The sequence below is a fragment of the Maylandia zebra genome, linkage group LG7 (genome assembly GCF_041146795.1).
Source record: "Maylandia zebra isolate NMK-2024a linkage group LG7, Mzebra_GT3a, whole genome shotgun sequence".
NCBI lineage: Eukaryota > Metazoa > Chordata > Actinopteri > Cichliformes > Cichlidae > Maylandia > Maylandia zebra.
The window spans coordinates 46,950,577-46,961,986 of record NC_135173.1 but is presented as its reverse complement, the minus strand read 5'-3'; the positions used below and the strand labels follow the sequence as shown (position 1 = coordinate 46,961,986).

Here is an 11,410-nt window from a genome sequence, read left to right as displayed (position 1 = left end):
CTAATGAGCTGCTTCTAATTGGCGTTTTTAAGCATCTTATAAGTATATCAGCATTGTTAATAGGCGCATACTGCATGTTACCGTTATGGAAGTGCACTGTGGACCTTAGGCTATAGCGGTTATGGAAAATAGGTTATGACAGCTTGTACGGGTGTAACAGGAACAACACTGGCTCAGATAGCTTAAAAAAATACCCGTGCATTATCAATAACACCTAGTTGGTTATCCAGCGTGAGCAACTGTCATTTTGCAGAGGCAGGCTATAACGGAATTGTTTCCCAGAGACAGTTGTGCCGGGAAAGTGTGCTATATTTAACAAGAGAATTGATTGGTAGGCTATGATTCAAAACATAGACGTTTTGTTGGGGAAGTGATAATGCAGTAGCACAAGTGAGCACATCCTCCCCGAACTGTGCTCCTCTGGGTATTTGTGCGCAAACTTGTGATACGGGATGAGCCTCAGCAAAGATGAACTTGGCTGTTAAATAAAACCCATTTCAAGTCGAAATGAAAATATTTATATTCACTGGCTCATCAAAATAATGTATTTCCACATCATATGTACAGCACGCTTCTCTCACACCGAGTCAAATCCAAACATGGCTTGATGAGGAAAAGTGGAAGTGAAGACCTCACTGTAGGGAGTATAATCTAGGAAGATAATAAATGAAAAAAAAATGAACACACCTTACACCCGTGAGCTTTCAAATTTTTAAAAATCAAAATAAAATAAATAGCCTAATAAACTAATTCAAGTTAAAATAACTGTTAGCGAAAGCCTCAAAGGTGTCATAATATTCGCCTAACGTTACATTACTGTCAGGAACTTATCATAGAGCGCTTCATCCGTAACCCGGTCATATTTTCCTGAACTTTGATTTCAAAGGAGGTCGTTACTGGAAATGTTCCTCTGTTTTCCGGTGCTGATAAATCTGTGCTCGCAGACTCTGTAAACTGCGAAGTGAAAAAATTTAATTGTTATATTAAATTATGACATAAATCTGATTATAACCCAGCAGGACAGTCTTCGTGGTATTCAAACCAAAAAGAAAAAAGAAAACACGGTGATGCGGTGGGGAATGGGACAGAGAAGGAATTCAGCAGCGCAACACAACAACCGGCCGACAAAGCGAGCCGGTCTCCCGGCTTGGCTTGTCTGCTCTCTCCCTTTCGCTGGGTCTCACACACCGACCAATAGCGCAAGTTCTATAACGATGTTGACATATTCACACAACACTGGCTGAGGCAGGGTGGTGTTTCACGGCAAAGCCCTTTTTAGTTTCCAAACACCTTTTTATAAGTCTGAAGTCTGTCCCCTCCACCCGACCTGTTAAAACCACGCCCACGCAGCCACACAATTGGTCCGAAAGCGTCAAAGAGCCAATCAAACCGAGCGCTGCTACTCTCTGTTGCATACACATCCATACAGTATGAAGCCCTATGGGCCACAGAGGCGCTAGGAAAATCACGGAGCTGGGACCTTACCACCTCTCTTTCTCTCTCTCTCTCTCTCGCTGGCCGTCAGCGGACTCCTTTCTTTTGCACACGTCTTTCCCTGAAATGTGTGTGTGCGTGAAAGGGAGAGGAGGAATAAAGTGTGTGCGCGCGTGTGAGGGTACATGTCCGGAGCGAGTAAAGGCAGGGGGATTATTCGGCGCTATCGAAATATTTCAACACGTCGCTTTCGCTGCAGGACTGAAGCCAATAAGAGGGAACCCATTTTAACAGGAATGCCGATATTGTAAACAGCAGCAGAAGAGAAGGAATGCACCGCAGTCAATTAAGTGACTCACCTCACTCGGTTTAATTCGACTAATGTCCGAAAGACGCAGAAAGTTGTCCGATGCGCGTTAACCTCCGAAGAAAATCGGCCTGGCAGCACTCTTGAAGATTAATGGAGAGCACTTATACATTTCACTTTGCAGACTTTTGACCAACGATTCGGCAAATGACTGCAGAGATTTCCCGGCAACTTGGGAAAAAATAGTGGATGCTTGTTCCCGTCGAGTTCAAGGAGGAATTTCCAAAAAGCTTTCCAACTCCAGATTTGTTTTGATTTTTGCTTCTTATTTTGCCATCATTTGGCTCTGTCATACGCGAGCCTTAGTGTTCTAAGAAGTATTGCTTTCAATCCAGCCAGTCGTCTACGTTTGTTGCCTGCTCTTGGATGAACTTCCTGATGAGAGATCCAGTCATACAAGGATCAAGTATGGCATATCATCCGTTTATACCTCACCGGGGTCCGGAATTTGCCATGAGTGCGATGCTGGGTCACCAGCCTCCCTTCTTCCCGGCCCTGGCTCTCCCTCCCAGCGGCTCCCTCTCTTTGCCGGGCGCCCTTGGAAAGCCGATCATGGACCAGCTGATGGGAGCCGCGGAGACCGGCCTCCACTTCTCCTCGCTGGGACATCAGGCTGCTGCCGCCCACCTCAGGCCTCTGAAGACTTTGGAGCCTGAGGAAGAGGTGGAGGACGACCCAAAAGTTCACTTGGAAGCCAAGGAGCTTTGGGAACTCTTCCACAAGAAGGGCACTGAGATGGTGATCACAAAATCCGGAAGGTGAAACATGTTTTTGTGTTTATTCAAATAATTTAAAAAACAACAACAACGCAGAATCCTGTTGTGTGTGATCAAAATGTGGGATGTTATGTCATAGCCTGCACACATACAGATAGATTACAATTACTACAATTGCTTTAGAAGAACAAGTATAGAATAATCCTTTAATTGTCCCACAAGGGGAAATTTGGTTGTAACAGCAGCCAAAAAGACACATATACAAGCAAACAGTACACAGGACACAGAACAGAAACATACACAATTTTTCTTAGATATTTACATTAAGGACAATGGTTACTATATACAGAGAGTACTGTACAGTTATTAAATTAAATAAAAAAGCCTTTACATTCCTCTAAGTTCAACTGGTTACGTTGACATTTCAGTCTAAATATGCCACAAATATAACGCTGAAACTGCATTTTTTTAGTTATAGAGTAAAACAGCAAAGATCGGCCATTTCTGATATCTATTTCTCGCTTGGAAAATAAAGAGACCATCTGTAGTTACAGTGTAAATTTTCGTGTTCACACAGCCTGCAAAGACACTTTCCTAGGACGTGTTTATTGGTGGAAAACAGCATACACTCGCATAAAATAAAAGGGATTATGCATGCAACTCATGAATTATTAATATTAAACCTTGTCTTTCATTAGTTTTCACTTGAAAGATCTATACACAGCTTATGATATAAAATACAGCTTGATAATATTTTTTTTACCCACTGCCCTTTTTATCTAAATTTTCTGTTGTCAGAATACTCTATTAAAGTGGCTCATAGAGCTCTGACTAAATTAATTTTATCATCACGGTAATCTTATTGTGTGTGTGTGTGTGTGTGTGTGTGTGTGTGTGTGTGTGTGTGTGTGTGTGTGTGTGTGTGTGTGTGTGTGTGTGTGTGTGTGTGTGTGTAGGCCTTTCGTGACATTAAGAATCAAGACATCATTTATTTATTGGAGAGTACATACTCATAATATATTTGTTTACCAACACATACTTACATTAATTAATAGCAGGCTGCCACACTGAGATTATAGCGGTGTAATACACTTCTTAAAATCTAGACCTTAGTTTATTTACGTGCACCTAAAAAACATTGTGTTTTTTAAAATATCGTTGGAAATGTTACCCCGTGATTTATTTTGTAACGCATTCGTGTTCATAATATATTTTTGTTCTTTCACAGGCGGATGTTCCCTCCGTTCAAAGTGAGGTGCACTGGTCTGGACAAGAAGGCAAAGTACATACTCTTGATGGATATAGTTGCAGCCGACGACTGCAGGTACAAATTTCATAACTCCCGCTGGATGGTGGCAGGAAAGGCCGACCCCGAAATGCCAAAGAGGATGTACATTCACCCGGACAGTCCGGCTACTGGTGAACAGTGGATGTCAAAAGTCGTCAATTTTCACAAACTCAAGCTGACAAATAACATCTCTGACAAGCATGGATTTGTAAGTTCAACTAATGTATGTCAATTTCCCTATTTATCAACTTACCGCTTTAGTAAACACATGTCGTCATGATTTAAAATTGATTGTTTTATTTTAGTACAGTTTGTTTGTTTTTTTTAAATGAACACCTAAAAGACCCGTTTACAAAAATAAAAATGTCAAACGTGGTCATGTTGAGATATTTTGTAAGAGTTATTTTTTTATTTATTGCAAATATTAAGCTTGACATTTAAACTTGTTTTAGTGCAGATATGGCTCGATTTGTCTATTTTAATACGAAGAGAGCTTATGTTTTAACAAACTAGCGATCCTAAAAAGTAACACAGAATAAACAAATCTCTTTGTATTGTGAGCCTTTTATAATTGCTCATGTTTGTGACTGTGTGTGTGTTGCAGACCATTCTTAACTCGATGCACAAATATCAGCCCCGGTTTCACATTGTGAGGGCCAACGATATTCTCAAACTCCCGTACAGTACCTTCAGGACTTATGTTTTTCCTGAAACGGATTTCATTGCTGTGACCGCTTATCAAAATGACAAGGTAAGCGCAATTATTGCCCAGAGGTCTGCTAAACTTATATTCTGAAATTTTTTTTCTCAAATGTAGCCTCCCTAGCCGTGCCAGACGCGCTTTCCTTTCTGCTCTGCACCTTTTTGTTGTCATAAAATATGAAAGACGTCATATTTGTTTGAGGCTGGGAGTTTGTAGTATCATAGCGTGGGTCAGGGTTTGGCGAGTGAGGGGTGGGGGGTTGCGACTAAGTGCCACATTCACCAGTTTGTGGTAGGAAAGTCATAATTCAGAGGAATGTTGTGCAGGTTATCTTTCTTTTATTTAATCACGTGGAAGGGATTTGGCTCAGACCCAGACCCGCTCTCGTTCTCCCTGTCTTTGCATTTGTGATTGCAGGCTGTGTGTGTGTGTGTGTGTGTGTGTGTGTGTGTGTGTGTGTGTGTGTGTGTGTGTGTGTGTGTGTGTGTGTGTGTGTGTACAGCTACAGTGTGTGTACAGGGGGGCGAAGAAACGTAAAGGGGGGAAAGAGGGAAATTGCTTCAGACTGTAGTGCATGGTAGCGTTTTATTTTTTGTAAGAAAAAGAATAAATTAAAATAAAAATCAAAATCGTCTCAGTGGCTCTTTGGAAGAGCTGGAAACCCCTTGGCACCACATCTGCCCTCCCATCTGCAGTTCTATCACTGCCAGCTGGAGGGGAAGTGGTGAGTGAATAAAGTTTTCAAAAATCACAAACAACGCTGCATACTTCACACTCGTGGAGAAACGTGCCAATAGTAGGATTGCTGCTTCCTTTGTGTTCATGCGTCTTTTTGTTTATCGCGTGTTTTACCTCTAAAACCCCCAAAGAGAAGTTCCACAAAACTTTGGCCTTTGGGACCAGTGATCATTGTGTCTTGTAAAGTTGGAACAATAACTGGCTTAAAGCGGCACTGAATGACTTTCAGGGATGTTTCCTTTCCTATTTACTGTTATTTACACACAGTTTCAATTATTTCAGATAACGCAGCTGAAAATCGACCATAATCCATTTGCTAAAGGATTCCGTGACACGGGCAATGGGAGAAGGGAAAAGAGGTAAGCTAGAGGGAAAAACGGGAATATACGTGAAAATAAAGGGCGAAAAGACTTACTGCATTTAGGCTACATGTAGACAGACAGTGATCTTGCTGGATTAAAACTACGTCTAAGCTTCCACATTAACCGCAGGGGGTCCGACTCTTCACAAGATTACTCTAAATCTATAGGCTAATTCTAAAGTCATAAATCTTTTGAATAAAAATAATCTTACTAAGCTTCTGCATTATTTGTTATGTTTTTTAACCTGAACTGTGGCTACCACCTATAATAACCTAGCTACTTGCGCGCAGGAAACAGCTGGCCCTGCAATCCATGCGTTCCTACGAGGAGCATCAGAAAAAGGAAAACGGGGCTTCAGACGACTCCTCTGGAGAGCAGCCTTCTTTTAAGTGTTTCGGCCAGGCCTCGTCCCCTGCCGTGTCTACAGTGGGCCCCCCACACCTGAAAGGTAGGCTGACAGACCCCACCACTAGTCACAGCTCTGATCACAAGTTATGTGTCAACTCGTAAAATTTCCACTATGCCAAGACTTTTTCAGGGTAGCTGAACGTAATGTGTTCAATTAAATCTGCGAAGCCAAGCTATGAATGAATAGTTGATCATTTACATGAGGAAAATTGATAGGGAAAGTCTCTACAATTACCGTCTCGTTCAGATTAACAATAAACAATTAAACAAGGATTAGCCTCAGTATAGTTGGTGCTGTTGTGTCTGCTACAGCTGTTTTGGAGCAATTTGCAAAAATACATTAAAATACTCAAAAAAGGCCATGTGAGAATGTGTAACACACCGCCATCTATTATTGGAAGCAATGCAAATAAACCTCATCGGTGTGGATTCCTATTGTGCAATAAATGTCCTGCGTGTTTGTTTTCTATTCGACCTCTGAGGGTCAGCTGTAGCGGGCTACCTCAGATAGTAGGAGTTATTATTATTATTGCCATGATTCACCCATGTGCGAAAGGGAAACTGATATTCTACTCCTCCTACTTACAGACTTCTGCGACAGCGATGAGGATAGCGACGACGAGAGCAAAGATGGACACAATAAAGATGGTCCGGACTCCAGCAAGATTTCCACCACCACAGAGGACGGGAAGGATCACGAAGCGAGTCCAGCTAAAGGGCATCCGTTCAGTAGCAGTGACTCTACTAGTAGGACCCGCGAAAGCGGTCCCAGGACTGAGAAAAGCCAGGCAGACTCACGGCAGAGCCCCATCACTGTTATCTCCAGTACCACCCGCTCTGGAGAAGAACTCAAGAGCCCGAACCAGGACCATCCCAAAACGGACGAATGTAGGTCAATAAGCAAGGACAGTTTCATGCCTTTGACCGTTCAGACTGACAGCGCACACATAGGTCACAGCCACCTGCATAATTTTGGATTTCCTACAGGCCTAACAGGACAACAGTTTTTTAATCACCTAGGGAGCGCGCATCCGTTTCTCTTGCACCCCAGTCAGTTCAACATGGGGGGCGCATTCTCAAACATGGCCGCAGGCATGGGACCACTATTGACAGCCGTGTCCACGGGAGGGGTGAGCACCATGGACACAGCTAGTATGGCATCACCTCCGCAAAGCTTGACGGGGGCGCCAGGTCTGCCCTTTCATCTGCAGCAACACGTCTTGGCATCACAGGTAAAACCCGTTTTCTCTGGCCTGTGGGCCTACCGCCAGCTTTGCGCAAACATGTGATTGGCATTTCAACACAGCCGACTAGGCCCAGATTTAATATCGTGTGAGATAATTCTATGCATTTAATGCTCACAAGTTAGCGTGAACACGATTTGAGAAAGTGTGCGTGTGGTTGTGCGTGTGCGGCTGTATTGTTCTTGCGGGGGTTTGTTTATTTTGTTTTAAGGCCAAATGGGCTAATATTCGAAGTGAAGTCATGCAGCTGTATTTTGACTGAGCACGGTGTCGTGGGCATGGTTTTACTAGATTTCACTTTGGACTCTTGTTGTTAATTCTGGAGTAACTATGTCTGGTTAAAAAAGGCTGGATTTGAGGCAACCTTACAAAAAGCTTTTTATCATTTCTTCTGCTAGTTTTGTTTTCATAAAAGGTCATTATTATTATAATTTTAGTATTTTAGAGCCACAATGGTGAGTAATAAAAAACCGTATGACTCAAATAAGGAAAGATCATTATGTTTTAATAGACAACAAAGTGTCTATTTCCCCCTATTTATTATCAAAGCAAGCCTTATGGTTTCTTTAGCGGAAGTATCAGGGAACCCGATTTTTCTTAATTCTTAAACAAGTGCAAAATGTGTTTTTAGAGTGGATCGTAAAGCTTTCCGGCTGAATATTTTGTAATGCATGGAAGTTACTACGATCTTTACAAGTCAAATCCTCGTTCTGGATCAGTGAACGTAAAATCTCCAAGCAGATTCGATGAAGTGTGATAAAATGAAGCTTTTAAATTTTGGGAAAATCATAACTCAAATGCATTTCTCTTGCCTTTCCCCTTCTTTTTTGGGAGGCTCACGTGTTGTTTTACTCTGTTAGAAGTGTTTGAATGGTGTGATCAGCGGTGTGATATGTGGCTCACTCTCAGTTTCTCCTATTTACCCGCAGGGCATTGCCATGTCTCCCTTTGGCAATTTATTCCCTTATCCGTACACGTACATGGCAGCAGCCGCGGCAGCCTCGTCTGCTGCCTCCTCCACAGTGCACCGACACCCTTTCCTGAACGCAGTCCGTCCCCGACTCAGGTACAGCCCCTACTCTCTCCCGATGACGTTACCGGACAGCACGCTGCTCACCACTGCCATGCCCAGCATGGCCAGCGGCGGGGCCGAGCTGAAAGGGGAAGGCATCGTACCAGCGAGCCCAGTGTCCGCTGTCACCCTGGATTCCACGTCGGAAGTTACCAGTCATTCGTCCACAATATCCTCCGGATCGGTCTCCATGTCCCCAAAGACTTGCACGGAGAAAGACGCGGCCAACGAGCTTCAGAGCATTCAGCGCCTGGTCAGTGGACTCGACTCAAACCAAGACAGGCCACGGAGCGGGTCCCCCTAGGATTTCTTTTTGTTTGTTTTCAAATCTGCTTCTTATGGGGTGTTTTGTTGTCTTGAAAAGAGAAACACATCGACACATTGAAGGTGATGCCATCACTGACCCTCGTAGACTAATGCAGGGTTGTTGTTTTTTTAAAGAAAAGCTCAAACCGTGAACTGTTGGACCTTTTTCGTTTCTGAAATGCACTTTGTTTAATAATCATCTGATCTGTATATTTCTTTCTCTTGCTCTTCTTTTTTTTGTTAAATTAAACATCACTCGTATCCTGTCATATGAATACCGTACAAGTATTGAAACTGAATCGCTGGCATGGGTGTGACTTACAGATTTAGGAGAAGTTGCTGCTGTGTCCTGTCTCCTAACGTTATTGTACACACGGGGGGTGAAGTGTTTTTTTTTTTCAATATGCACTCTGATTTGATTTGACTTATCTGCATTCACTACCGTTTGACCTACCTTTGAAAGACTGCTGTATTTTGTTGTAGCTCTTAATTCATTGAAAACGTTGCATGCCCTCTAAAAGAAACCGAATGTCGTTTCAACACTAAAAAAAGTTAAACGAAAAATTGTGGGAAGATATTCCATTTGAATATAATTATCAGGTATTCATTTAATTTTCTTTTCAATTAGGTTATGAACTGTAAAAAAAGAAAGAAAGAAAGAAAGAAAGAAAGAAAGAAAGAAAGAAAGAAAGAAAGAAAGAAAGAAAGAAAGAAAGAAATTTGTTTTTCTTCATGCGTTTTTTTAATGAGATTAGGCCGATTCTAAAATGACTGGTGCTCCGAGACAAGTGTGTGACCCAGGCATGCAGGCAAAGGGAAGCAGGAATTTAAAGTAAATATAAAAGAAAAAAGAAATGAAAATGAAAGGTCGTATTGATCATCGCTGTAAATAGGAATATATAAAATATTTATGTAATTATTTCATATTGTTATTGCTTGTAAATACAACTGAGTAGTTTGTTTTTAGGGATCTGTTCTTAATTTATTGTCGATATACCTGTGTAAAGATAGTTTGTGGACTATTATCCTTTTTTGTTGCCATCTGCATTTATACCCCATTTAAAATATGGAATTTACCCCCTTCCCAAATATCCACTGAGCTAGTTATTCACACTCATGTGCCATTGTATTTTCACCTGTCCTCGTGTGTGAAGTCCTACTGTTTAAGACGAATGAAAAAACGACAACGCACTGCACCAATGGCTTGAAAAAACGTATATATTATTTTTGGAGAAGGGTTTTTAAAAGAAAAAAAGTGCTGTTGAAGTGTGAAAAAAGTGGACAATCTTTCTGTTATTAACATACTTTGCGAGTCTGATCTTAAAAGTGCCGCATACTCGAAAAAATGAAGGTTTCTTTTTGTGTTTCTTAAGTTGTCAGTGGGTTATGTTGTATTGGAGTTATGTCTAGTTTACAACATCGACATCGTGTTCTTGAAAGTTTCAATAAAATGTCGAAATGCCTTTCTTTTCTTTTCTTTTCTTTCTTCTTTTTTTCTCGTTTTATCCAATACAGCGGAGAACTATTTTAAACTACAATACGCAATTAAATTCGCATACCGGCCTGTAGAAGGCTGGGATTGTGCGATACAGTCCCAAAAAATTCTGCCACCATGTTTTTGATTACTTTGTGAAGGTGAGTGAAGTCTCTCTAGGCTGTGTTCAAAAAGTCAAATTAAGATAAGTCAGAACCTGGGATGGCTACCTGGATAAGAGGCCTCACGGTGTAATTCAGCGCCGTTTTTATGGGTCTCACTTGACGTCTAATGCAAGCTAGAGTTTTACAAATATACTATGAATTAATCTTTTTGTGGAAATCTGAAAGAAAGGTGGTGCAGTTTAAAAGAAAATCTTGAAATAATTTTACAAGCTATGAGAATTTGGGGGTTTTCAGGCCAGCAATTTTTGGATTTAATATCGCATCTTGAAAAAGTTCCTTTTTGGCCAAACAGGTCCGCAATTTAGTTTCGGTTTAGTAAAAGAAAAGAAAAGGAAAAGGACAGCATCAGAGGAGCCACATGAAACTGACACTGCTGATGAGGCAGCGTGGTGAAGGTGTGTTACTTTCGGACAGAGACTAAGACTACGACATCCCTTGATTACCCTCTATATTGCTCTTCGTGTCGTGAATTTATCAGCGACACGAAGAGTCGTATGTTGTCTGGTTAATATGTAGCAAACCTGGCGCTAGTGAATAGGTGTAGACATCATACAAACTGTCTCAATTGGCCTGTCTTATTGCTCACCTGGCGCCTTCGATGGGCATATCTGCCATTTTATTGCACGGAAGGCGACAATGCGTCTGTAATAGTACCGAGATACGACGCCCCCAAGCGGCTACAGCGCAGGTTTATTAACTGCACACTAGGCCAAATGACAAATCTTGCGTGAGAGCTCTCTGAGGGGCCAGTGATAAAGTGATAACGATTGTTTGACTTGAACATACAGCTACTGTAATTTCAATAATTTGTGACATTTAATAGCTAATAAAGGAGTGTGTAATGACTTTGTTTAATACAACAAAAGTAGCACACAAACACACTGAAATAAAAGCTGTGCGCTTGATAGCCCCATCCCACGTGAACGACCACAGATACTGTAAGGGACATATAACAATATAACAATATAACGGTGCATGATGATGAACAATAAACAGTGACAGTAACAAAAGTACCGCATGTAAACTACTATACTAAACTACTATATATATATATATATATATATATATATATATATATATATATATATATATATATATATATATATATATATA

The 11,410-nt window shown here is 41.3% G+C and overlaps 1 protein-coding gene across 2 annotated transcripts; it reads left to right on the top strand.

Moving 5' to 3' along the window:
- Positions 1-1,429: 1,429 nt before the first annotated feature.
- Positions 1,430-10,101, top strand: tbx3a (T-box transcription factor 3a). Of its 2 annotated transcripts, none has more exons than XM_004538047.4 (7): positions 1,430-2,559; positions 3,746-4,013; positions 4,410-4,556; positions 5,529-5,605; positions 5,899-6,056; positions 6,605-7,248; positions 8,190-10,101. In XM_004538047.4, exons 1-7 carry the CDS (start codon positions 2,168-2,170, stop codon positions 8,634-8,636), a joined length of 2,133 nt encoding a protein of 710 aa, XP_004538104.2. In that variant the 5' UTR covers positions 1,430-2,167; the 3' UTR covers positions 8,637-10,101. The 2 variants fall into 2 exon arrangements, with proteins under 2 accessions (XP_004538104.2, XP_004538103.2); XM_004538046.4 differs by having other exon boundaries at positions 3,746-4,028.
- Positions 10,102-11,410: the final 1,309 nt, after the last annotated feature.

Coding starts and splice junctions, on each gene's coding strand:
- tbx3a (XM_004538046.4), top strand. CDS start 2,168: ATGAACTTCCTGATGAGAGATCCAGTCATACAAGGATCAAGTATGGCA. Junction 4,557..5,528: donor CCGCTTATCAAAATGACAAG/GTAAGCGCAATT, acceptor CAATTATTTCAG/ATAACGCAGCTGAAAATCGA. Junction 6,057..6,604: donor GGGCCCCCCACACCTGAAAG/GTAGGCTGACAG, acceptor TCCTACTTACAG/ACTTCTGCGACAGCGATGAG.